The sequence below is a fragment of the Anser anser genome (assembly GCF_964211835.1).
Source record: "Anser anser genome assembly, chromosome: 30".
NCBI classification, from domain to species: Eukaryota; Metazoa; Chordata; class Aves; order Anseriformes; family Anatidae; genus Anser; species Anser anser.
Window position 1 is genome coordinate 414473 of NC_139751.1, and position 23695 is coordinate 438167.

At 63.5% G+C, this 23695-nt stretch overlaps 2 protein-coding genes and 1 long non-coding RNA gene across 11 annotated transcripts; 1 reads left to right on the forward strand and 2 right to left on the reverse strand.

Annotated features, from left to right (window-relative positions):
• Positions 1 to 3: 3 nt before the first annotated feature.
• Positions 4 to 5324, reverse strand: LETMD1 (LETM1 domain containing 1). 2 transcript variants are annotated; one of them, XM_083814277.1, is made up of 9 exons: positions 4551 to 5324; positions 3810 to 3961; positions 3566 to 3681; positions 3287 to 3369; positions 2453 to 2639; positions 2242 to 2343; positions 1509 to 1661; positions 1311 to 1407; positions 4 to 909 (listed from the first exon to the last, which is right to left on the reverse strand). In XM_083814277.1, the coding sequence occupies exons 1-9, from the start codon at positions 4742 to 4744 to the stop codon at positions 839 to 841; spliced, it is 1155 nt and encodes a 384-aa protein (XP_083670403.1). In that variant the 5' UTR covers positions 4745 to 5324; the 3' UTR covers positions 4 to 838. The 2 variants fall into 2 exon arrangements, with proteins under 2 accessions (XP_083670403.1, XP_083670402.1); XM_083814276.1 differs by having other exon boundaries at positions 1509 to 1823.
• Positions 5325 to 5469: 145 nt separating this feature from the next.
• SLC11A2 (solute carrier family 11 member 2) lies at positions 5470 to 21735 on the forward strand. 8 transcript variants are annotated; one of them, XM_083814222.1, is made up of 17 exons: positions 5470 to 5875; positions 9471 to 9557; positions 10506 to 10636; positions 11177 to 11302; positions 11601 to 11720; positions 12697 to 12803; positions 13501 to 13571; positions 13652 to 13719; positions 13999 to 14154; positions 14538 to 14696; positions 14934 to 15020; positions 15493 to 15612; positions 15830 to 15979; positions 16266 to 16339; positions 16468 to 16621; positions 17062 to 17115; positions 20949 to 21735. In XM_083814222.1, the coding sequence occupies exons 1-17, from the start codon at positions 5701 to 5703 to the stop codon at positions 21024 to 21026; spliced, it is 1917 nt and encodes a 638-aa protein (XP_083670348.1). In that variant the 5' UTR covers positions 5470 to 5700; the 3' UTR covers positions 21027 to 21735. The 8 variants fall into 8 exon arrangements, with proteins under 8 accessions (XP_083670348.1, XP_083670349.1, XP_083670350.1 ...); XM_083814223.1 differs by having other exon boundaries at positions 20952 to 21735; XM_083814224.1 differs by lacking the exon at positions 5470 to 5875 and adding an exon at positions 6439 to 6596.
• On the reverse strand, positions 21265 to 23392 carry LOC310887989. Its single transcript, XR_014575800.1, has 2 exons — positions 23076 to 23392; positions 21265 to 22497 (listed from the first exon to the last, which is right to left on the reverse strand). It is a non-coding gene; the product is annotated as an uncharacterized lncRNA (long non-coding RNA).
• Between the last annotated feature and the right edge of the window lie 303 nt (positions 23393 to 23695).

Genomic DNA, 23695 nt, shown 5'->3' on the forward strand with positions numbered 1-23695 from the left:
GCGGTTCGCTTGCTTTTGTCTTTAATAAAACACGTAAAGCAGGTTGAAATTCACTCCAGAGTCTCTCATGCACAGACCGCGCTAGGACAGAGGTGGTGAGAGGCTGGGTTTAGTCCCTCGGGGACACGGGGGGAGCACGCCGCAGGCTGCTGCCGGCCTCTTGCCCCCAAATCCTTTCCCGAGGAGCCCAAAGCGCGGGGCAGAACCCGAGCGGGGCAGGGCGCTGCCGGTGTTGGGCGCTGCCGGAGGCCGTGTCCTCGCCGCCGGTGCAGCTCGGTCCTTCCCAGCGCCGTCCGTGGCCGCAGCGGTTCGGTGCAGGGCAGGGGCTGACCCCCAGCCCTGGGAACAAAACACAGGGACACCCCCCCCCCCCCCGGGCAGGTCCCGGGGGAGCCGGGGGCTGGCCCTCGCCCCCCTTCAGGAGCTGTTTGCATTAAGACTTCAGTAAACGACCCCAGGATCCCCTCCGCACCAGGGAAGAGGGCAGCAGGACCCAAGCTGAGCACAACCCACTACGAGGAGGCGCTACGGGAAGCTCCCGGAGGCAGGGGGGGACGCCTGTTCCCCCCCCCATCCGTAAAGTGATGCAGGTCAGGAGGTGAAACGGAGCCGTGAGGGGCAGCGGGGACAGCGCGGAGGGACGGGGACCCCCCTTCACCTGCGTGGCTGCACCTCGGGGTGCGGCGGTGGCCGGAGGGCGCGCGGGGCTCCGCTGGTCGGCTCCAGGCTCTGCCCAGCACCGCCGAAACTCTGCCCGAGGTGCCAGGGCCGTGGGGGGGGAGCGCAAGCCCCCCCGCGATGCCGCAGGCAAGGGGTCGCAGCCGGGGCCCCCCCGCGCTCACTCCTTGGCCCCGAGGTAGTTGAGGGACAGCAGCACCATGCTGTTGGCCAGCAGGGACACCTCGGACACTGCACCACAAGGGCAGGGGGTGAGCGGCAGGGAGCAGAGGCTGCAAACCAAACCGCTCCCGGCACGTTCATCCCCTCCCCGGGGGGTTGGGGGGCTCCCTGTCCCCTCCCCGGGGGGCTGGGGAGCTCCCCAGGAGCTTTTTGCTCTGTTCCCTGCCCTTTATTTCCCTCCCGTTCCCATTTTGCTTCCCCCAGGCCTGCTGCAGGGCTCGGGCCTGCCACCATGAGGGCCCCTCAGCCCCCACCCGTGTCCTCCTCTCAGGGGGCACACAGCCCGCGTCCCACTCCCGAGGTGCTGCGCCCTGAGCCTTTTCCCAGCCAAACTCCAGCGAAACCTCCCCAAAACGCGTTTCCCCCCCCCCGACCCCAGCAGGCAGGAGCTGCCACTCGGCCACCCTCACCTTGCAGCTTGCAGGAGAGCCGCAGCCACTGCTCCAGCCACGCTCTGCACTCAGCCATGCCGAGGTGCGTCGAGTTCAAGCCCCGGAGGTAGCAAGCCTGCACGGGGGGAAGAAAAATATGGGGGGGGCAGCAACGGGCCCCGGGGTCACACAGGGGAGCGCCCCGGGACCCCTCCTCGGCACCGGAGCCTCCCTCACCGCTCTCAGCTCCTCCTCGGACAGCTGGCCCAAGCCCAGGCGCAGCAGGGCCCGGTCCAGGTGCCGGATCTCCAGGACGTGGCTGCGCAGGCGGTGCCTCAGGAAGAAGGCCGGCAGGCGGGGGGTGAGGAACAGGACGTGGCTCAGGGCCCTCTGGAGCAGAGAACAAGGCACGGACCCCGTGAGCCCACGCAAGCGCGGAGCGGGACGGCTCGGGCACAACCTGAGCCACCCAACGGCAGCCGCGTAGTCACAGCACGGAGAAACGCTGGGCAGGTCGCTGTTCCGAACGCTTCTCCGAGCTCTGTTGCCTCCCTGCTCCAAAATAAGGTGGAAGCTCGAGAAATACGGGATGAGCAGTGCGGGAGCAGTAAAACAAAATCATGAGTTCCCAAAACATAAGAAAGGAGAGGAAAAAAAAAAGGGAAAAAGGAGAAATTAAAGGGTTGGAGAAAAAAAACCTGTGCATACACGGTACAGAGGAGCATCGAGCAGGCTGTGAACCTGAAGCACTCAGCCAGTGAGGAAACAGGGGAGGGGATCAGGTGTCGGGTAGTAGGGAATAAAAGGTTAGGATTCGTTTGCTAAAATGTTCCCCTAATTGGCAGGACGCCCGCCACTGCCATCGCGAATAAAACACCTTCCCAGAAGGTCCCGTCTGGAGAACATGAGGTTTTTCTCACACCACACCCCAAAACAGCGCAGCCGCGGGGAGGAGGAGAGCGGCACTCACCACGTGGGAGACACGCAGCTTGCTCAGGGCCAGGGGGGGCCCCGAAAAGAGGCTTCTGACGGCGTACAGCTCGGCCGCGTGCGGCTGGGACCCGCGCTGCACCTGCAAGAGCCCCGGCGCTCGTCACCGACACCTCCCGGGGGTGCTGGGCACTGCTGAGCCCCCGGGGAGCCGCTCAGCCCCCGGGAGGGAGCCGCAGCCCCCCGCCCACCTTGGCGCAGAGCTCCTGCAGCTGGGTTTGGAGCTGGGGCTGGGGCAGGGAGCGCGCCGCCAGGGCCAAGTTCTCCAGAACCTCCGCGTATGCAGCGCTGCGGATGGCGTGGTAGGCGTCCAGGAACTCCACCTGCTGGCTGGGCGTCCAGAAGTAGCGGATGAGGAGCTGCCGCGGGAAGAAATACCTGGGGGAGAAGAGGGGGGTGCTCAGGAGGGGCTGACTCACGCACGCACCAGCCGGGCACGGCCTCGCTCGCTGCACGGAGGCAGAAGCAGCGTCCTGCGGCGGGGCAGCTCCTCTCCCTGCGGGATCTGCTCCTCCCAAGGCCGCGGCGAGCTCCTGCCCTTCGGGGGGGGGGCGGCACACTCCTGCGGGGCGGCTGCGTTCCCAGCAGGGCATTCCCAGCTGCGCCGATGGTTGTGGAGCTCGGCACGACGCAGAGAGCCCCGCGGGGAATCTCACCGGCTCGCGGGGCACGATGGCCAGGATTTAGAAAGGCAGGGGAAGCCCGAGCCAGGGGAGCTGGCAGGGAGAGGAGCGCTCCCAGGGGACAGCTGGGGGTGGCAGCGACGTGCCAGGGATGTTTGTGCCCCGCCGAGCTGGGGAGAAGCACGGACCTGGCCGGGTCCCGGGCACGCGGCGGGCGGGATTGCGAAAGCGAAATGCCGGCCGGGTTCCCCGAGCTGCAGGTGCCTCGGAGCGAGGAGCGCCCTGCCTATATTTGTCGCTCCAAAAAGCGATTCCACGAAACCCAAGACGCCAGCGCCAGCCGGGAGAGGAGCCCGCAGCCCCCCCTGAGGCGGGCGCTGGTCGGGGACTGGGGGCACTCACATCAGGACGATGACCAAGAAGTTGGCGAAGGGCGGGATGGCGAGCACGCCCACGGGGATGGCCTTGATCACGTCCCTGCGGAACTGCGGCGGAAACCGAAGCGGGAATTGATTTTCAGCAGAAAACCAAACAGCCAGGGGGCAAAACCCCCACAGCTCCCCCAAAAGCAGCGTCCCGGCCCCGAGCACGGCTCCCGGGCCCCGACTTGGGGCAGGAATCGCTCGTGTCCCCCCCGCGTCCCCCCCCCAAAAACAGCCCCGCTCCCCCCCGCAGCCGCACCTGCCGCAGCCTCTCCATCTCGCGGTAGGGCAGCTGCTGAGCGCTCAGCCTCTGCCGGGCCATTTTCTGCCTGATTTTCCTGATCTCCTTCACCTCCACCACGAGCGACCGGATCCCTGCGGCGGCGGGAACGGCGCTGAGGCTCCCCCGGGAAGCCGAACGCGCCGGGCGAGCTCCGGCCCGGCCCCGCGGGAAGGGAGGGGGGTAGGAGGGGGGGGTCTCACCGCCGCCACCGTGCCCCCACCTCCGGTGAAGGTGGCGTAGAGCGCGTAGAAGCGGGGGAAGCAGCGCTGCAGGAACCGCTCGTAGTGCCCGTTGAGCCGCTTCACGCCCTGCACGAGGGCGGCGAGGGCGCCCCGGGAACCGGCCTTGGCGGAGCAGCCGCGCGCCGGGATCCTGCGGCGGGGGGCAGCCGGGGGGGGGGGGGTGAGGAGCTCGCTCGGTCCCGGGCCGCTGCCCCCCCCGCCCCCGAAGCTCCCCCGGGGGGGGGATGAGGCCCCGGGAGCCTCCGTGGCAGGGCAGGGCTGGGGGGCACAGCCGGGTCCGGGGGGGGAGCTGAGGGCACCGGGGGGGTGCTGGGGACCACGGCCGGTAATCGGGGGGTGGTGAGGGGTTCGGGGGTGCTACCGGGGGGGGAGGGGGGGGAGATGCGGGACACCGCGGCCGGTACCCGGGGGGGGTGCAGGGCCTGTACCGGGGGTCTCACGGCCGGTACCGGGAGCTGGGGGGGGGACACGGGACACCACGGCCGGTACCGGGGGGAGGGGTTGAGGGTCCTGGGGTGGTAGTGGGGGTCTCACAACCGGTACCGAGTGGTCCACGGCCAGCACCGGGGGCTGGGGGGGGACGCGGGACACCACGGACAGCACCCAGGGGAGGCACAGGGGGTCCCCCGGGTGGCACCGGGGAGGGGGAGGGGTCCCAGGGCCGGTTCCCAGGGGAGGCACCGGGGGATCTAGGGCCGGTACCGGGGGTCCCGGCTCACCTCAGCGCCCCCCGTGCGGGCCGCGGCCCCAGGAGGCCCCAGGCGGGGCCGGGCCCGGGGCCGAGCCGCCAAAGTGCGCCGCGAGCCCCCGCCCGGCACAGCGCCATCTTGGCGGGCGCCCACGTGACGGGGCGGGAGGCGGTGCGCGGGCGGTCACGTGAACGCCGCCGGAAGTGGCCGCTGGGGGCCGCCATCTTGGGGGCTCCCCGGTGCGGGGAAGGCCCCGGGAGGAGTGGGGGGGACCCCCGCTGCCGGGGGGGGACGGGGCGGGCTCGGGGCTCTCCTCCGCGTCTCGGGACCCCCTAGCGAGGCACGGAGCACCGGGCAGAGCCGCTTCGTGGGCCTACCCCTGCTGCCCGCCCCCCCGGGACGCTGCTCCTGCTCGGCACCGAGCCCCGGTGGCAGCGGCCCCCGCTGTCCGTCCGTCCCCTGCACCAAGGCCTACAGCCTGGCGGCCTTCGTTGGGCCCCGTTGGACCTTACAAGCACCGCAGGGACCGGCCCCGCCGCCACCACGGCTGCTCCTGGCTCCCCGGTGCCTTCCCCCGTCACCCTCCCCAGCACCACCGGCACGGGGCACCCTCCGTGCCCCTTTCCAGCAGCCCCCCCCGAGCCCCGGGCAATGCCTTCCCAAAGGAAAAGTCCTCCTGAAGGAGGACCTGGAGCCGCCCTCGGCCGCAGCCGGAGCGCGTGGGGCCGGTCACGCACACCAGCGGCTCCTACGTGCTCGCTCCTGCGGGGCTGTGCATTCAGCGCTTGCTTATCAGGAGCACCGGGGCCTTTTGCCGGTTTCAGAAAGCCGGGGGTTATCGTGGTGCACCCCTGGGGTTCGGGCCACTGGGGCTCGGTGATAATTCACCATATTGATCCGGCCCCGGAGGGATAACACTTTATCAGCGCTGCACGTCCCAGCAGCTGGGAAATGCGCCGCGGCGGCGGTTGGGTCCCTAATCGTTGAAACAGCCCCGGTGGAGCAGAGTCCAGACCGTCCCGCTCGCTAATTACAGGAGCGCTCCTGCTGCTCGACAAAAAGCCCTTTTAATTGTGCCGGGAGACGATAACGCCGCCCGGGAGCACGTAAGGCCGCTGGCGAAGGCCCGCATCAAAGCTCACGGCCGCCTGGGGGGCGTCCGGCGGGCAATAGGGCGGGCATGGCCGGGGCTGGCGGCCCCGCGGCCCCCCGGGGGACTCTGCCCGCGGGGCGCAGCAGGGTGGGGACACCTCTTATAGCCGGCGGCCAGGCGCCCGGTAGCAGGAGCGGCGTCGAGCCTCGCACCATGCCCCGCAGGCACCGCCTGGAGCCCGGCCCCACCACCTGCGAGCTGAGTGAGTGCCCCGCGGCCGGGCCGCCCGTTTTTTTCTCCGGTTTGGGTGTTTTTCGGAATGCCCCGTGGAGGTTTTGAGGGGACGGCATTTTTGGTGCCTGTCCAGCGTAACCCGTCGGAGCTTTTGTGAGGAGAATTGCTGCGTGAGTTTTCACGGGAGCAGCCCGGAGTGATGGAGAAGCAGCGTTTCTCTGCTGAAAAACAGCCAGAAAAACGAACAGGACCCAAAACTAGGCTTTTTTTCCCAAAAAAAAACACAACGTTGTCTGATGGTTCTGGATGAGTTGCAGCTGCCGCATGGGGCGGGCTGAGCCTCGGGACCGGGACCGGGCTGGTGCCACCGGCACCGGGCAGGGAGCCGAGCGCGGCCGAAAGGAGCCGAAGGGAGCCGAGCGCTCCCGGGCCCAGCGGCGCCGAACGGAGCCGAGCGCAGCCGAAAGGAGCCGAGCGGTCCCGAGCCCAGCGGCGCCGGACGGAGCCGAGCGGCTCCGAGCCGAGCGCGGCCGAACGGAGCCGAGCGGCTCCGAGGTCTCCGAGCCGAGCGCCGCCGAACGGCTCCGAACGCTGCCGAGCCGAGCGGCCCCGAACAGAGCCGAGCGGCCCCGAACGGCTCCGAGCGGAGCCGAGCGGCCCCGAGCGCGGTCGGCCCGGTGTGGCGGCGGAGGGCGCCGCGGCCGGGCATGAGGCGGCGGCGGCGGCGGCGGCCGGGGGCGGCCGAGGCGGTGAGCGGCGGGGCCGGGGCCCGGGGCAGGGCAGGGGGAGCCCCCTGAGGCCCGGGGGGGCGCTGGGGAGGAGCCCTGGGGGGGCTGGGGAGGGCCCCCCCTCAGGGTGCCGATGGGGGACCCCTGAGGGGAGCGCTGGGGAGGGGGAGGCCGTGGAGAGGGGGGGGGGCGAGGAGGGGCCCTGAGGGGGGGCCTGGGGGTGCTGGGCTGGGTGGGGGCCTGGGGGTGCTGGGGGGTCCCTGGGGTGCTGGGGCTGAGCTGGGGGGGGGCTGTGTGTGTTGGTGGTGAGCTGGGGGTCCCCGGGGTGCTGCGGGATCCCCCAGAGGAGGTGAGGGACGGGGTCAGTCCGGGGGGGGCTGATGCCTCCAGACCCAAGACGCTGCCCCCCCCCGCCCCATCCCTGAGTCCCCAGCACCCCCACGGCCCCGCCTGGGGACCCCCGGGAACCCCAGCCCCCGGGGGGGCTCCCCCTGGGCGTGGGGGCTTCACGCGTCCCCTTGCCCTGGCACCGCTTCGGGCCGGGGTCCGGAGGCCGGAGCTGCCGGGGGTGACCCCGGCGGGTGACGGCGGTGACACCGGCACCGCGGGCACGGCGCTCCCGTGGTCCGCCCGGCTCCTCGCCTCTTCGTTTCGTGCTTCTCAGCGTTCCTCGCCCCGGCCTGCCCCCCTCGGCCTGGCTTTCTGGGGACGTTTCCGAGCCCCGAGCCTCGCTATTGCCGTGGGGCCGGTGCTTGTCGGTGGGCCGGGGGCGGCTCGGTGCCCTCCTGCCCTTGGCCACGGCCTCTCCCGGTGCAATTAGCAGGGAGGAGCTCGCCTCATTAACCCGGCAGCCAGCCGGGAGGCCTCGTGGCGGAGCCGAGGGTTGAGCAACCCCGTACCTTCAGCCACGTCGCCCGTCGGGTGCCAGGGTGGGTGAGAGCCCGGGCGTGCAGGGGATCCCGCAGAACCAAAGCGGGCACTGCCGCGGGTTTTTGCCCGAAAACCCCAGTTTTTGTCCATAGCTGGCGCTGCCGTGGCGCGGAAGGTGGTCAGGGTCTGGAGCAGGAGGGTGAGGGGTTGGTTTGCAGTCCGCTCGGCTTCTGTGGGTGTTGCTCTTAGGGCAGCGGCATCCGTAGGGAATGTGGCCGGGAGTTCTGCACCATTGCACAAAGGGCTGGCCCCGTAGGGCCCCGGGGCGCTCCGGAAGAGTTACCGGTGCCTGAGGAAAGCAGCAACATCAAAGCTCGAAATCAAATGCCACGACCTCAGTGGCAGGAACTGTTCCCAGCGTGGGACTGGGGCTGCCCGATAACCCACGCCGAGCGTGCAGCCCTCGTGACAGACGGCGGCTCTGCCTCCGGCTAGCGGGGAGAACAGACCCAAAGGGCCGAGGCTCATCAGCAAAAAGACGGGTATCAAAAGCCCAGTAGTAGCAGCTTTGCCTTCGGAGCAGAGCGACTGCACGGTATCCTCGGCTCCTCGCCCCATTCCCAAGCGGGTTTCCTCCTGGGAAGGCGGCCGCCGTGCCTGGGTGTGAACACAGGGAGCGAATCCGGACCCACACGGTGACGGTGAGACCCACGGGGGCTGGGGGTAGGAGCGGGGCCGAGCCCCCCGCATCGCTTCCGAACCGAGGAGCTCGCGGCAGAGATAGTGGCGCCCATTTTGCCCCCCGCCTGCGCGGGGCCGCCTTTGGCAAGCAGATATCGGGGTCAGGCAGCGCCGTGCCGAGCGTTCGCCCTGCCTTCGCCTCCCTCCGCCTCGCCGGTGGCCGTGCTGGGAGCGCTCGTGGGGCCGGCAGCCGAGGCGAGCGCTGCTCCTCCGCGGGGAGCCGGGGAAAAGACGGCTTAGTGCTGGAGTCTGATCCGAGGAGCCCTCGGGGCAGCGCTTTAAGCGTGAGCCTAGAAGGAAGGAAACAGTGGAAGTGTGCGCGGGAGGAAAGCTCCGTGCCTCCCCCCGGGCAGGAGGGGTCCAGGCAGAACCGTGGGGGCCGCGGGGCTGCCACCGCTCCCCCCGGGCACGGCGGCGGCCCTGGAGGGGACGGGGCAGGCGGCGGCGCAGCTCTGCGCGGTGGCATCCAGCGGGAATTCTGCTCCGGAGCAGACCCTCGAGGCTGTCTGCTGCCAGAAGCGGCGAGCGCGGGGCTGCCGGGGCGCGGCGGCTGCTTTGTTCGCCCAAAAGTCAACAGCTCGCAGCCTCGAGGGCGCGGACGGAGGAACAGCGATCGTGTCGCGCCAGCAAGCAGCGGCCTCGCTGCCCTCTCCGGGTGATTTTGGCAGCCTTCGTAGCTGGGGGTTTGCTGCTGCTGGTGGAAGCAGCAAGTGAATCTTCACAAACCTAAAATCGGTTCGAATCGCTTAAATTGAATAGCTGTTGGATGTTTTCCTTTGATGTCTTCGTATTACGAGGAGCTCCCCCCGTTAATGCACGGGGTCGCTGGCGGAGATGAAGCGCTCCACATCCCTACGATAGGTGCTGGTGGTGCGTCGAGGTGTCCTTGCGGGCTTTGGGGTTGGCTTTTGGGGCCAGCTTTGCGCGTCCTGCCCCAGCTCCCGGCGCCTTTCTGCCCGGGTCAATGGTGCAAGGGCCGCGTCCTGCTCCCAGAAGAGCTCTGGATGCTCCGTGAGGGCGCGGTGTAGGTCTGACACCCCTGCCCGGAGGGAAGGAATGCGGTTTTTGTGCACCGAAAGGAAATTCCCCTCTTGTCTCCACAGCTGGAGTTTCACAAGAGGCACGGGGACACGGCCAGGTGCTCTGCTCCCTCCTCCCGGCCTTGTGGTCGGAGCTCCCCCGGGGGAAATAACTCTGTCCCTGCCGGTGGCAGCCGCTCTCCCGGGGGATTTCGGTCTCCTCCTCGGCACCCCCAGTAACCAAACCCTCCCCTCTCCCTTGCAGCCAACACGGCCCATTTAGACCCGTCCCCGGAGCACCAGCAGGGCTCAGCCATGGGGACCCCCGACACGGACCTGAGGACGCCCGACGGTAAGCGCCCCCCGCACGTCTCCAATCGCCCCCCCTCTGCAAAAAAAAAAAAGAACAAAAAAAACACGGCGGGGTCAGCGTGTGCCCATCGCTGCCCGGAGCGGGGCCAAGCCCCGGGTCCTGGGGCTCGCCCGGCCTTGCTCAACCCGGGCAGCCCGGCACCGCCGGCTCCCCCCGCGCAGGGCCGGCTCCGGAGCCATTATGCAAGCGTGCCGCGAGGTCTTTGGGAGGCTGGGAAGAAGGAGGAGCTGACGGGCTGCAGTTTGCTCTGATGATGCAATAGGAAAGTTGGTAAAAGAGCGGCCCGTGGCGGTCGGCCCCTTCCAAGGGCCGGGTGCTCGGCGCGCGCGGCTCCGGGAGCAGAATGCCGCAGACGGAGAGCAGAAGTGAGTACGGCCCCGCTGTGCCGCTGGGCAGGGGGGGGGTCGGCTGACGTTAGGGCTCTTCACGGGACGTTAGGGCTCTTCACGGGACGTTACGGGTCTTAGGGGCAGGAGTTTGCAGTTTCCTTGCCGGGGTGACCCCCACACCCTGCTCACGGCTGACGTTAGGGCTCTTCACGGGACGTTAGGGCTCTTCACGGGACGTTACGGGTCTTAGGGGCAGGAGTTTGCAGTTTCCTTGCCGGGGTGACCCCCACACCCTGCTCACGAGTAGAAACCGTCCTGAAAACTCGCCTGCCAGGGGAGCTCGGGGCGATGTTCTCCGCAGAAGCAGCAGCGGCTCTGCTCCTTGACGATTCCTTGCTCCTTGCTCTTGGCTGTGGCTCCTCGATGATTCCGGTCACGCACCGTGCTCTTTTTGTTGATTGTCTTTAAAAGCAGCCCGACCCGTGCCAGCCAGCCGCAAGGCCGGGACACGCACGGTTTGCTTTGCAGAGCCTCTGCCAAGTTTCTCCCGTGAGGTTTTTCACTCTCTCCTTCCTTTCCCCCTCTGCTCCTCCCCCAGAAGATGGCTCCGGGGACGGCATCAGCACCGTCTCTGGCAGCAGGAACCCGCTGCAGCCCCCGGACACCTCCTCGGAGGAGCCCTTCACCACCTACTTCGACAGCAAGATCCCCATCCCCGAGGATGAGACGGTGGGTGCCTCCCCAGCGGGAAATCGGGCCGGAAAAAGTCCTGCAGGCGGTGGGTGCTGGGGGGGAGCGGCACCCCTGGGAGCCAGCTGCATCCGTGTGCAGCTTGGGAGCGTGCTCCAGGGCTGGGATAGGGGAGGGCGAAGGGTCTCCAAGCTCGCCCTGGGGTTAATGATTCATCCCGGGTGATTTGGCTCAAGCTGCCAACGAGCAGAGAAATCGCCCTTTACAAGCCCAGGGGAGGGGAGGTTGGCTCTTTGTTCCCTTATCGGGGAAAGGGAGCACACGAGTGTGGCTTTGTCCCGCTCTGAGCAGGGGGGTGACATTCCTGCTGTCGTGGGAGGCTTCATCTCCCACGCTGGGTCGGGTCCTCGGCTGTCCCCGCGGGCAGCGATGGCTGCGGGGCTCGGGAGCAGGTGAAGGAGCAGCCCGACCTCACCGGGGCAATGAACATCAAAACCTCTGCCACGCTGGTTGCTCTGGGGCACGCCACGTCCCCGTGGCAGAGCTGGGCGCTGACGTCCCCGTCCTTCCCCATCGCAGCACTCGTGCTTCAGCTTCCGCAAGCTCTGGGCTTTCACTGGGCCGGGCTTTCTGATGAGCATCGCCTACCTGGACCCGGGCAACATCGAGTCGGATTTGCAGTCTGGGGCCGTCGCAGGGTTTAAGGTCAGCACGGAAACCTGGGAGGGAAGCACTGGAAATGGTGCCCCCGGTTGGTTTAGGGCAGGGGTGCTGGGCTGAAAGCAGCCTGGGGGTGGGGAAGGGGGAAACGAGGCACCCATGTGCGCTCTGCAGCCGGTAACGCATTCGGATCCTTCCTGCGCCAGCTCCAAGCCCGAAAAACAGCCTCCAAATGTTCATAATGTGTGTTAAAAAATAAAAGCACTCTGACTTGGCAGGCGGGTGCAGGATGCAGGGACCCCGCTGCGCCCACGCACCCACTGGTGCCCTCCTCTCTCCCCAGCTGCTGTGGGTGCTGCTGCTGGCGACGGTGATCGGGCTGCTCCTGCAGCGGCTGGCCGCGCGCCTCGGCGTGGTGACGGGGCTGCACCTCGCTGAGGTCTGCCACCGGCAGTACCAGAAGGTGGGTGACCGCGCCGCTCGGCTGGCCGGGGGCTCTTCCGCCTCTCCTGCCACTCACGGTGCCAGATCCTCCACGGGAGAAGGTGTTTGGGTTGCTAAAATATGTTTTCGGTCTCGTATCTTTATTGTTCGGGGAGCTGGGGGATTAAGTTGATTTCTTCTGCGTGGTTGGAAGAAAGGCAGGTTTAGAGAGAGGCTTTAATCACAGCCCGAGAGCTGCCCCACTGAAGGAGGGCCTGGGTTGGCAGGAGGCGGCTCGGGGACGCTTCAGGTCCCGTCGGTGTTTTCCCCGTTTGCAGGAAGGAAGGCAGGAGGAGGGAGGTGTGGTGAGTGTCCTGGCACTTGGCAGTGACTCGCAGCCAGAGCCTGCAAAAAAAACCCCTGATTTCAGTTGTTCTGTCTGGATCCTCCCTCCCTAAGTTCCCGAGGCAAGCTGAAATACGTGTCGGTTAGATAAGCACAAGGCATCACGAGGAGAGAAATGGCATGTTTAGAACAAGACCCTTTTCTCGTGGTTCATCCCCCTGCTTCAGAAGCCCGCGGGGCCGTGCGTCGCCCTCAGCTGCGGCTGAGCAGGGCTGGGGAAGTCGGTGATGTCCCCGTCCTGTCAAACCCTCGAGACTCGTCACTGGCGTGACCGTGTGAAAGGGCTCCCGGCTCGTCAGCACGCAGAGCCCGCTGGTTTCACTCTCGCAACGCGCGATATCTGTTGAGGCGAGTAATTGAGGTTATATAAGTGACCCGGGAACCTCCCCTGGGGATTGCCACAGGTAACCTGCATTTCTGCTCCAGACCAGCCCCAAGTGCCAATTGTCAACATGTTTTCCGCACGTTCATTCGATGTGGAAGCAGCAAAGCAGGGAAAAGCAACAGCTCCGGAGTGTGCAGTCCCCGTAATCACGTGTACCTCTCGGAGATTACAGGGAGAAGCGAGCTGTTCCCTCTCTTTGTTGATGGGGCTGTTTCTGTACCCCCAGGTTCCTCGGATTATCCTGTGGCTGATGGTCGAGCTCGCTATCATCGGCTCCGACATGCAAGAAGTCATCGGCTCGGCGATTGCCATCAACCTCCTGTCGATGGGGAAGTGAGTTGGGTTTGTCGTCACAGGGACGCAGGAAATGAGTGCCCCCCTCTAGGATTAAGAAAGGGACGTCGTGTGTGCCAAATGTACTCATTTATTTCCTATAAATCTCCCAAAATAAGCTCTTTGGGGAGGGTGATTCACCCACGCTGTGCTGGCTCTGTCCTAGATGACTCAGCCGCTGGTGCCCGATTTACTTTGGCTCTAAGGAGAACTGTAGGTGGCTGCCTTTTTTTTTTTAGCTGTAATTGATACGTGCCAAAAACTGGGCTGCTGCCTCCCTGGCAAGTTTTGTATTCCCAGTAAAGGACCGCCAGGAAGATGTCCCTTTTTGGCCACAAAGGTTGGAAATCAAAACCTCCAAGGAAGCTACCTTTTTGTACCAACTTGCTGCTAAAGTCTCGCTCGCTCCTGTCCTTGCTGCAGACGTGCAGTTTGCTTTCTAGATTTGAGGAAAAAAATCTTATCGGAGCTATGCTGAGCTCTTAGCTGCTTATTTGCTGCTTTGAACAGAAAATAAACCTCCGGGGTCTTGTCCCGTGTAGGCAAACTTCTCGTCAGACTGCAAACAAACCTCTTCACAGCGCGGTTCCTTCCCCAAACAGATGGCCTAAGGAAAAAGAGATTTTTGACCCTGAAGTGCTGGTGGGGGAGGTGGGGGGGGGTTCATCAGCTGACGCCTGCTCTCACCCGCCCGCAGGATCCCGCTGTGGGGCGGCGTGCTCATCACCATCGCCGACACCTTTGTGTTCCTCTTCCTGGACAAATACGGTAATTCCTCCGGCGGAATCCTGGAAGGGAAATCAGGTCCGGCCCTCCCGAGCATGCTGACGGTCTCTTTCTCTTCGCAGGTTTGCGGAAACTGGAGGCGTTCTTTGGCTTTCTGATCACCATCATGGCGCTGACGTTCGGATACGAGGTACTTGCAGCTGGGAAATGCAGGCTGTTTGAAGCTGGGTCTGTACGGAGGGGTAAGGCTGGCACCCAGCTGCTGTGCACGCTGCAGCGCGAGCACCGGTGCGTGCTGCTCAGTGAAGCATCCCTGCCTTAACTAAATGGCACACGGTTGCCGCAGTGTGGTTTTGCCTCCCCACGGTGGCCACGTTTTGGTTTTTGAGTATTTTCAGATGGGCAGTCCAAGCTGCTGCACGATGCACCTCACACTAAACCCCCCCTTTTTTTGTGTGTTTGTGCCCAGTATGTCACAGTAAAACCTGACCAGGAGCAGCTGCTGAAAGGGCTCTTCATCCCCTACTGCCAGAACTGCGGCACGCCGCAGCTGGAGCAAGCCGTGGGCATCGTGGGCGCCGTCATCATGCCCCACAACATGTACCTGCACTCTGCCTTGGTCAAGGTGAGCAGCTGCTCTGCGGAATGCAGAGAGGGGAATGCTGTGCGGGGAGCTCTGCGGTGCTGAGCGGTCACAGCCACGGAGCTTGGAGAGTCAGCATTTATTATCGAGGGGACACAGCAAACCCCAGGCTGGTTGGGTCCCTGGATGTCGGACGCGTCCAGTTCCGAGCTAGCACAGCCACACTGACAGGGCTGTCAGCATTTTAGATGCCAAATCATTGCTTGTTCTGCACATTCGTAGTTTTGCTTCCCTTCAGCGTGTTCTCCATACTTTTGGTGACCTGTGTCCCACTGCCAGTCTGATATAACATACTTAGAGTTAGAAGTAGTGGAATATCCAGTTCCCTTTTGTCAAACTTGCTGTTGTCACCATCTCCCTTTCAGTCCCGGCAAGTGAACCGTGCAAACAAGAAGGAAGTCCGAGAGGCTAACAAGTATTTCTTCATCGAGTCCTGCATAGCCCTCTTTGTCTCCTTCATCATCAACATCTTTGTGGTGACCGTCTTTGCTGAGGCTTTCTTTGACAAGACGAATGCGGATGTGGTGAGTGGGGCTGGGACACGGCTGTGATTTCTGGGCTGATGCCGAGCCGTGGGGCTGCTGGGGCAGCAGGGGGGCTCTGGGCCTCCTCAGTGCCCCTGTGTCAAGCAGAGCCCACTTATTCTGTGTGTAACTGGGGGGGCGAGACGACGGGTGCTGAAGCTGCCTGTGTAAACCAGCCTGAGGGGCCCCAGCGCTCCTGCAGAGCCGGTCGAGCCGCCTGCCCTTGTCTCGTTGCAGCACGAGGTCTGCGCCAACACCAGCAGCCCCCACTCCTCCCTCTTCCCCAGCGACAACCAGACGCTGCAGGTGGACATCTACAAAGGGGTGAGGACCTGCGGGGCGGGACAGCCTTGGCTGTTAGCTGCTGGTAAACTAACAGCAGCTAAACAGTAAACTAAAGCTCCTGGGTAAACAGAGCCCGGGACGTTGCTGAAAGCAGAGCTGGAAGAGGGCTCAGGAGGTCCTTGAGCCTCGCCCTATGCCCAAGCACAATTATCAATCCCTTTGCTAATTGTGCTGCATCTAACCTGACCCCGGAGACACCCCTGCTCTGCCTATTGCCCTCTTTTATTAGCTTGGCCATGACAGAGTTTTCCCTTAAATCCACCCCAAATCCCCTTTCTTAAGATGGGAGTCCACGGGGCGTTGCCTTACTTGCAGCAAATGTGGGGAGTGCTTTTCCTTCTCCAAATGGATTATTGCTTCTCCTCCAACTCTGTGCCCATGATGGGAAGCGCTGGCCATGGGGGATTTACTTGGGACTGAGCAGATGGGAACCTGCAGATCTCTGTTCCAGGGTGTCGTTTTGGGCTGTTACTTTGGCCCCGCCGCTCTCTACATCTGGGCAATCGGGATCCTTGCTGCAGGCCAGAGCTCAACAATGACGGGGACGTACTCCGGACAGTTTGTCATGGAGGTAATGAGCGCTCTAACAGCTGCCTCTGTCCCTGCTCTCTCTCTTCATGAACATTTAGAGCTAATATTGGTCATTTCCCTTCACTGAGCACACGGAAGCTCTGTGAAATTCTCTTATGTGCCTTTCAAACTAGTCAGCTTTTCCTCCTGCCCTCACCCCCCCACACACTTGATGTCTCCTTGCTCTTCTCACCCACAGCTGCTCTTTTTCTCTGCAGGGCTTCCTGAATCTGCGCTGGTCCCGCTTCGCCCGGGTGCTGCTGACCCGCTCCATCGCCATCACCCCCACCCTCTTCGTGGCCATCTTTCAGGATGTCGAGCACCTGACGGGCATGAACGACTTCTTAAACGTCCTCATGAGCCTCCAGGTGAGGGACGGGGCTCAGAACAACGCGTGGAGCCCTGAACGTCTCAGGCTCTGGTGCTAAGCTGAGCAGAGAAGTTAGCGTTGATTGATTCTGGTCTGTGGTGGGAGGTGAAGAGGTTCCGCCAGGGTTTCAGATTGCTTCCTTTTTCCAGCCAGGGGAAGTCCCTTTGACTCGCTTTACAATAGCCGTGGGGAAATGCTGTCAGCTGTGAGCGGTGTTTGTCCGTGCCGAGATAACCTAAACGATTTCCACTCTTTATTCTTCTGCCTTTTGTTGCATGTTTCAGCTTCCTTTCGCTTTGATCCCGGTCCTGACGTTCACCAGCCTGCCCAGTGTCATGAATGACTTTGCCAACGGACTGTAAGTACGGAGGGGACGGAGCAGGCGCGTTGCTTTCTCAGGCACGCCTTTCTGACCTCACCTCCTGACCCCCCAGATGCAAGTGTGGCCCCTCTGCTTCACTCCCTGTGCCCTGATTTTGCTCACAGGTTCTGGAAGATCGGCGGCGGAGTGGTGATCCTTCTCATCTGCAGCATCAACATGTACTTCGTGGTGGCCTACGTCATGTCTCTGAACCACCTGGGTTTGTACATCGGGGCGGCGCTTCTCAGCGTGGTCTACCTGTCCTTCGTCGCCTATTTGGTAAGTCTGGAGTGTCCCTGTAGGGGGGACACATCAACAGACTCGTTTTTTCACCACTGTGTTAATACTGTCACGTTTGGCAGGCATTAAACTCTGCCAGGGAGTCAGAGCAGATGGGGAAATTGAGGCTTTTGTGGCTGGGTCGGCTTGGGAACCCTCTGTGCCGCACCTGCTAACCTGCACGGCCTCTCCCCAGCTCTTTCAGCTGTTTCTGTAGCAATTGGCAGCTCCCCAGAGGGCTTCCATTTATCAGTCACAGCAGGTGAAAAGTTGGAGGAGAATTTGTAATAATGCCAGAGGAGCAAAATGCCATCAGTGCCTTGTTTGTTTTACTTCTGAACTCCGCTTCTGCTATTTAAATTCACTGTTTATTTAGCTGTTACCCCAACTGGCCGTGCAACCCGGGTCTCCCTGATCTCCAGCGCCTCCTTCTCTTGCAGACCTGGCTGTGCCTGATCGCTCTGGGCGTCTCCTTCCTGGCCTGCGGGAAAACGGTAAGCGTCACCCGGACCCTGCTGACGGAGGAGTCCCCGTCGCACGCCGCCAAGTAGCCGCGGCGCCCCTCCACAGAGAGTAGCCATCAGAGCCAGTGCGTTTCTATGGTTTACCGTGTGAACATATACAAGTGTATGTGCGGTTTGCACAGGGATTACTGGTGCAGTTCTCTGCTTGTCGCGTGGGAAATCAGATGTACATACTGGGAAATGCGTTGCTGCTAAAAATACTAAAAAGTCAGTTGTTTTCTTTGCTGAACGCCTCTAATCACAGCCGTAAGAGCGGTGCTGAGCACTACAGGACCTGCACGCAGGCTGCCTGCTTGCAGACACTAACACGTAGCAGAGGGCAGGGTGCTGTGCTGCTGACTTGACTCCTCGTTGTGGCTCAGCCCTGCCTCAGCCCCTTGTTTTTGCATTACAGCCAGCAGGCTCTCCCCTCTCCTTGCATTTTAATCCAAGTAGCAGAAATTCCGAAGCACAGTGAGAATCCAGCCCCACGTAATTACTGGGTCTCAGCTGCAGAATCAAAGGAACAATAAGCTAGGAAATTCCAGGTGCGCCCTTTGGGCCACGTCGGAGGGATGCTCCTGCGGTGACACTACGTTCAGGGTCTACCTCTGCAGTCAGCTCACGGCTCTGGATCGTGAGCTGACTGCATTTGATGTTTCACTGGAAAACACTGGGGGCAAACATCTCAAATTCACCGTGAGGCTGAATGCCACGTGCAGCTCCCATGCAGGTGGGAGCTGGGATGCCGGAGCAGCGTCCCCTGGCGTAAGGACAGGACGCCTTGGTGTTGGCGTTGTCATGTTGGTTTTTTAACTTGCCTGGCATGTGATTTTGGTGGTCAGCAAAGGAAAAAAAAAAAAAAGAGTTTTAATCTGTCTGGTTATTTATGGTTTTGTGAATTAATTTCCTATGGATGTGATTCATGGAAACACTGCAGTTCTCAAAAGTCCCTGCCGTGTGGCTCACAAAGTCACATTGCAGGGCGTGCCATCAGCCTTCGGTGCGGTCATCGCTGTAACACAACCCCAGGGCCTGATGTGCAAATCCTGTTTTAAGCTCACTACGTGACCTCCCTCATTGCCCTCCTCTGTCAGCACGGAACGTGTTCCGTTATCCTCTGGGGAGAATCAGAACCCTTCACCTGGGAGGCAGCCTCAGTCTGACGATGCCGAGAGCAGTCCCCTCGGCTTCTCTGATGAGAAAAGGCAGCCTGCCTTTTCTCCCGAGACAGATGAGTTGTGAGGTTACATCCTGCGTGGCCTCAGTGAGGTGTCCTGTGTCTGATTTGATCATGAAAACCGTGCTGGAAGCTGGAAGCCAGGTTTATCGGTGAGGTTTCTCTCCTCATCCGGGAGATGTAGCGCTGTCAGGGCACAGCTCCACGAAGATCTTTAGGTACAGAGCTGCTCTTGTGGATCTGAAGGACCCAGCACGAGTGGTTTGGTGTGAGCAAAGAGCCTGTGTTCACAGACGCTTCCACTGAACAGAGCTGCTGGCAGCTCTGCCTGTCCCCCCGGCCCCTCGCTGGGCTCAGCTCTCCCAAAACGCGGGCTGGTGGCTGCTGGCCTCTCCCGCACATCCTCAGGAGCCGGGCTGGGTCCTGACATCCCTGTTCCAAAGCCCTGCACCTCCACGCGGCGTGGCACTGACCCCCAGTGGGCTCAGGCAGGGCTCTGGGCCCTCCTCGGGGATTTCAGCATCTTCCTGGGTGCTCCCCGGTCGCAGGGCGGCGACGGCTCTCGGAGGGGCCTCGCTGGGACACGCTCTGCAGGCAGCATGGCAGGGGAGCCCTGGTTTTGCTCACGATTCTCCTACACGGAGCTCTCCTGCGGAAGGTGACGGGCGCGTTGGGGACACGCCGCGGGTCCCAGCAGAGTTTCAGCCCGAGCCGCCCGTGCTGGCGTGGCTCGGTGCGATGCCTCGCACCGGCAGAGCTGGCGCGGGAGGCGGATGCAGGGCAGGGAGCGGAGGGTGCACGGAGCGCAGGGGCTGTGGGTGCTGGGTGGTGCTGAGGACACGTTTCGTAGAAGCGGGTGACACGACGCCAAAAGCCAACGCACGGTGCTACGGCTCCGTTTTGACTTGGACAGGGCTGTTTACGCCGTTCCTGCCCTTTACGAAGCCAGCTGAGCTTTACTTGCTCCCCCGCCCCAAATCTCGCAGGCATGAGAAAACAAAAAGTGCATGGAAACTCCAGCTGGAATTAACACTCCCCGTAGCTCCCGTAGGTGCTGTGCCTAGCTCCCCTGTCCCACGGTGCGAACAAAAAGCCAGAGCGTGAACCTGTCTGTAAGTGGCAAAGGGTCTGCCTTCCGTGGCCACGGGCTCGTGTAATTCTGCTGTAGCGATCATCTCTGATCTTGTGTGTTTGGGATTTGGGGGTTTGTAACTGCAGAGGGGATTTTCCTGGCTGCTCTACTGATGTAACGTGCCGACCGGAGCTCGGAGCAGGAGTCTCTGCATCACGCTGTCCCTCGTGGCTCCTGCTCCCCGTGACACTGATTTTTCCCCGTATCTGCCTTTGAACCAGTTTGTACAAACTACGTTTTCGATTAAAAAGACAGATACTTTTTCAACGTGGCTCCTCGGCTCTTTTTTGGGGGGTTGGTCGGAGGCGCGAGCCGCGCGTGGCTCTAACAGAAGAAGGGTTTGTGCCTGAGGACGGGGCGGCGCGGGACGGGCTCGTATAACGACCGAGCTAATTGTCCCTTGTGGTCTAAAACCCTTCTGCAGACAGAGGCCGAAGCTGCCACCTGCCCGTGTCCCCTCCTCCTGCCTCTGGCCAGCGCCAGCTCCTGCTCTGACCTGGGGGCACCCAACCCTCCGCAGCCTCCCCGTCCCCTCCGAGGGAGCTGGGCGCTGCTCCTGGCTCTCGGGGAGCTTTGTGTGGTTTTGGTTTTTGTGTTTGAAGAGGAAGGATTGCTTTGTAAGCCTGCTACGCTACCCTAACCGCTGCCGTGTAGGTTTTGTGTCTGTCTGGTAAGACGCTCTTGGTAAGTCCCGCTGAGCCTGCCGGTCTGATTGGCTGCAGCCGAATCTCGTGAGCCAAATTTGATTGAATCGAGCACTAAAATGAAGTCTTCCAAGCGGCGTGGCAGGCGCCCGGCCGCGTGCATGGAGCCCGACTGGCACGTTGGTGCCGGCAGCGGGGTGAAGCAGCCCCGGGCGCTTCGCCTGCACCTGGGCAGGGAGCGGCCGCTCCCCCCCCGAACCCCGCTGCCATCACACAACCGTACCCAAACTGTGATCACGTAGTGCTGATTGAGGCTTGTCTACACCCAAAACTCAATTACTTTCCCCCTTCGTTTGAATTAAAAGCTGCCGAGGGGATGCTCTGCAGACAAACCTGGCGATTCTGGAGCATCACCATGCGTGTAGACGTGCCCTGGGGCTGGAGCGGTTTAATAAATAGCAGTGGCTGTGTGTGTCGCATCGAGCTCTGCCTTTCCTCTGCTTTAACCCCTAATTAGCAAATGAGTGGCAAATAATTAGCGATCCGATACCTTAAGCAATGGTCAGCGCAGTGGCAGAAGGCACCGCGGCCCCTTCCCAAGCTGCGTGCGGCCTCAGTGATTCCAGTGACGCTCCCTGCAGATTAATTAAGCACTTGCAATTAACTAGCGCCATTAACAGCTCAGCGAGTCTTCAAGAGCCCTAATATTTTATTTTTTCCTGTTTTGCGAGAAAGTCGCTCTGACGATGCAGTACGCGAGAGATTTGGGAAAAAAAGAGAACCCCCCCAAACCTCCGAGTCCCGCGGCCGGGTCCTGAGGCCGCTGCGGTTCCCCAGCCCTGACCCTTTTCTCCTTTGCCTCTTCCAGCAGCAGCTGGGCTTCGCGATGCGCCCCGAGCTCTTCCTCCTCAACAACGTCGACGCGGACTCGGTCGTGGCTCGATGACGCCGGCAGCGCAGACGTTAACGGAGACCTCTGGTGCTGCAGGAAACCCCCCGGCAGCCGGGCTTGGCGCAGGACCGGGCAGGATGGGGCCGGGGAGCAGAGCCCAGGCTCTGCCCCGGGGAGCTCTGCGGGGCCGAGCGCTGGGCCGGCGGCTCCGAGCACCCGGGAAGCTCCACTTGAAGGCATCGCCGCCGTTGGGGTCGGCGTCGCGCTTTTAGGTACCTCCAAAATTTTTATATTTAAAGAAAAAAAAAAAAAGTTGTGTCCAGCCCGGGAAGGGATGCGCTGCTGGTTTTCCGACCCGGCTTCGCGCTGTTCCTGCCCAGCGTGGCTCCTGCTGGTGCTGAGCGATGGATTTCCCTGCTCCGGGCTGGGCCAGGCGAGGGGCAGAGCTGCGGCGTTGGGTTCCCAGCGGCTTTGCAGGCGGGACGCGCTCCCTCTCGGAGCCCTCTCCCGAAGCTGCCCCCGTGTTTGGCACCTGCTCGCCATTTCTGTGCCATTTCACGAAGTTTTGGGTGCTGCTGGGACCCTCCCGCAGCCCAGAATCGATCCTCAAGCAGAGTTTAAAATCAGCGTGATTATTTTTCTTCTATTTTGGTTGATTGTTTGCGATGACACTGTTGAGCCCCAGACGGATGCAGTTTCACTTGTCATAGCTTCGCTTTCCTTTAATTAAATCTCTGCTCTAATTAAACCTCTGACCAATTACACCTTTTTGTTTGCATTCAGCACTCGCTCGCACTGCGCTGGCTCCGACCGGGCCAGGTGTTCCCGGTGAATCTCTCAGCTCCCGTTGAACCTTTCCAGGTTTCACCCCACTCTCCCCAGCCACTTCCCCCAGAAGAAGTCAGGGCACCGCCACGGTTTTGGGGCACAAATTGTGTTTTTTGCTATCGTGGCCGCTGTCCTGGAGGTAAGCGGGCGCGTTGCGTGCCCTGGGTGCTGTGAGCGCTGCTCACGGGGGCTGCTCTGCGATGTTTGACCCGGCGGACTTTTCCTCGTTAATCCCTAACGAGCATCCACGCAGGGGCTCTGCGGGGGCTCGATTCTCCACGAATTCACTTTGAAAATAAACGAAGCTGAATTAAATCAACGGCACCTCGCTGGGAGCGGGGAGCCCCGTCTAGAGTTGAGGTGGTGGCTGGAGACGCCGCCCCCGCTCGGGGCCGTTAATTTAATTACCCGCACTTCGTTAGCGGGCGCTGCTGGCGGGGCCGGGAGCTCTCCGTGCGTCCCTCGTTTGCCTTCGTGCTGCAATTAACGGAGCTGCGGCCGAGGGACTCCTCGTTTTGTGACCCCCTCCCCGAGCCCTGGGCCAGCCTGGCCGTGCCCAGGAGCAGCGAACCCCGCGGCCGTTAATTAGCGAGCAGCAGTTAATTAGCGCCGTGAACCAGCGCCGGTGGGAGCAGGATTGGGCCCGGTAAGGCTCGGAGGCTCCGTGGGCACGGGGGGGGCTCCAGGTGCGAGGGCGCTGGGCGGGGGGGGCAAAATCAAACGGGAAACGGGGAGCAGCAGCAGGAGCCCCCCCCGCCCCAAGCCCCGCCCACCTCCCGTAGCCCCGCCCACCTCCCGTAGCCCCGCCCACCGCACAGAGGTGAATGGGCGGGGGGTGTGGCCTCCGCCACGAGGCCCCGCCCCCTCCCCCGCCCCGCCCGCAATGTTTGCGCGGCAAAACCCCGCCGGGCGCGCGCCGCCCGCCCTAGCCCCGCCCCCCGCAGCAAGCCCCGCCCCTCCGCCCAAGCCCCGCCCCCCGCCCCGCCGCCCAATGGGCGCGCCGCGGCCGTTTCAAGGCCCCCCCCCCGCCCCCCCCCCCCGCGGGAGCGCGCGCCGCCGCCGGTGCCACAATAACAAAGCGGCGGGCGCGCGCCGCGCCCCTCCCCCCGCTCCCTCCCCCTCCCCCCCTTTTCCCTCCCTCCCCCCTCACTCCCCTCCCCCCCCCCCGGGGCCGGACCGGGCCGAGCGGCGCGGGGGGGGGCCTGGAAACCGCCCCTCCCCCCCCCCCCGGTGCCCCCCCCCCCCCTTCCCGTTCCCCCCCCCTCCCCCCGGTACCGGGCCCGCGGCTCCGTGCGGCGCGGAGCGGCCCCGCGGGGCGCGCAGGTAACGGGGAGGGGAAGGGGGGGGGGGAACGGGGGGGGCGGGGCCGGGAGCTTGGGGTCCCCCCCCCCTGCCCGGGGGGGGCCTCCCAGGGCTGGAGGGGGGGGGGACAGGCCCGGGGAGGCGGATCCGGTGCTCCCTCCCCCCTCCCGGTGCCCCCCCCCGGCCCCGTTCCCCCCCCCAGGCCCTGCCCGCCCCCCCCGTAACCCCTCCCCCACGAGATAACCCCTCCCAAATCGCCCCGACCCCAAAATGACCCCCCCGGACCCAAACAGCAGCCTCCCAACCCCCCCGCCCCCAAATAACGCCCCAGGTACCCCCCGGTAACCCCCCAAATCCCCCCCCACCCCTAAATTACTCCCCCAATAACCCCCCCAATCCTCCTCTTACCCACAGTAATGCCCCAAATACCCCCCCCACCCCCCAATAACCCCCCCAGTACCCCCTGAACCCCCCCTACCCCCCCAGCACCCTTCTGATGCCCAGTAACCGCTCAACCCCCCCAGTAACCCCAAACGCCCCCTCCCCGTCAATAAGCCCCCAAATACCCCCCTGCCCCCCAATAGCCACCCCCA

Coding starts and splice junctions, on each gene's coding strand:
- LETMD1 (XM_083814276.1), bottom strand. CDS start 4,744: ATGGCGGCCCCCAGCGGCCACTTCCGGCGGCGTTCACGTGACCGCCCG. Junction 3,682..3,809: donor CTACGCCACCTTCACCGGAG/GTGGGGGCACGG, acceptor CCGCCGCCGCAG/GGATCCGGTCGCTCGTGGTG. Junction 910..1,310: donor GCTCTCCTGCAAGCTGCAAG/GTGAGGGTGGCC, acceptor CTTGTGGTGCAG/TGTCCGAGGTGTCCCTGCTG.
- SLC11A2 (XM_083814222.1), top strand. CDS start 5,701: ATGGCCGGGGCTGGCGGCCCCGCGGCCCCCCGGGGGACTCTGCCCGCG. Junction 11,303..11,600: donor GGGCCGTCGCAGGGTTTAAG/GTCAGCACGGAA, acceptor CTCTCTCCCCAG/CTGCTGTGGGTGCTGCTGCT. Junction 15,980..16,265: donor ACGTCCTCATGAGCCTCCAG/GTGAGGGACGGG, acceptor TGCATGTTTCAG/CTTCCTTTCGCTTTGATCCC.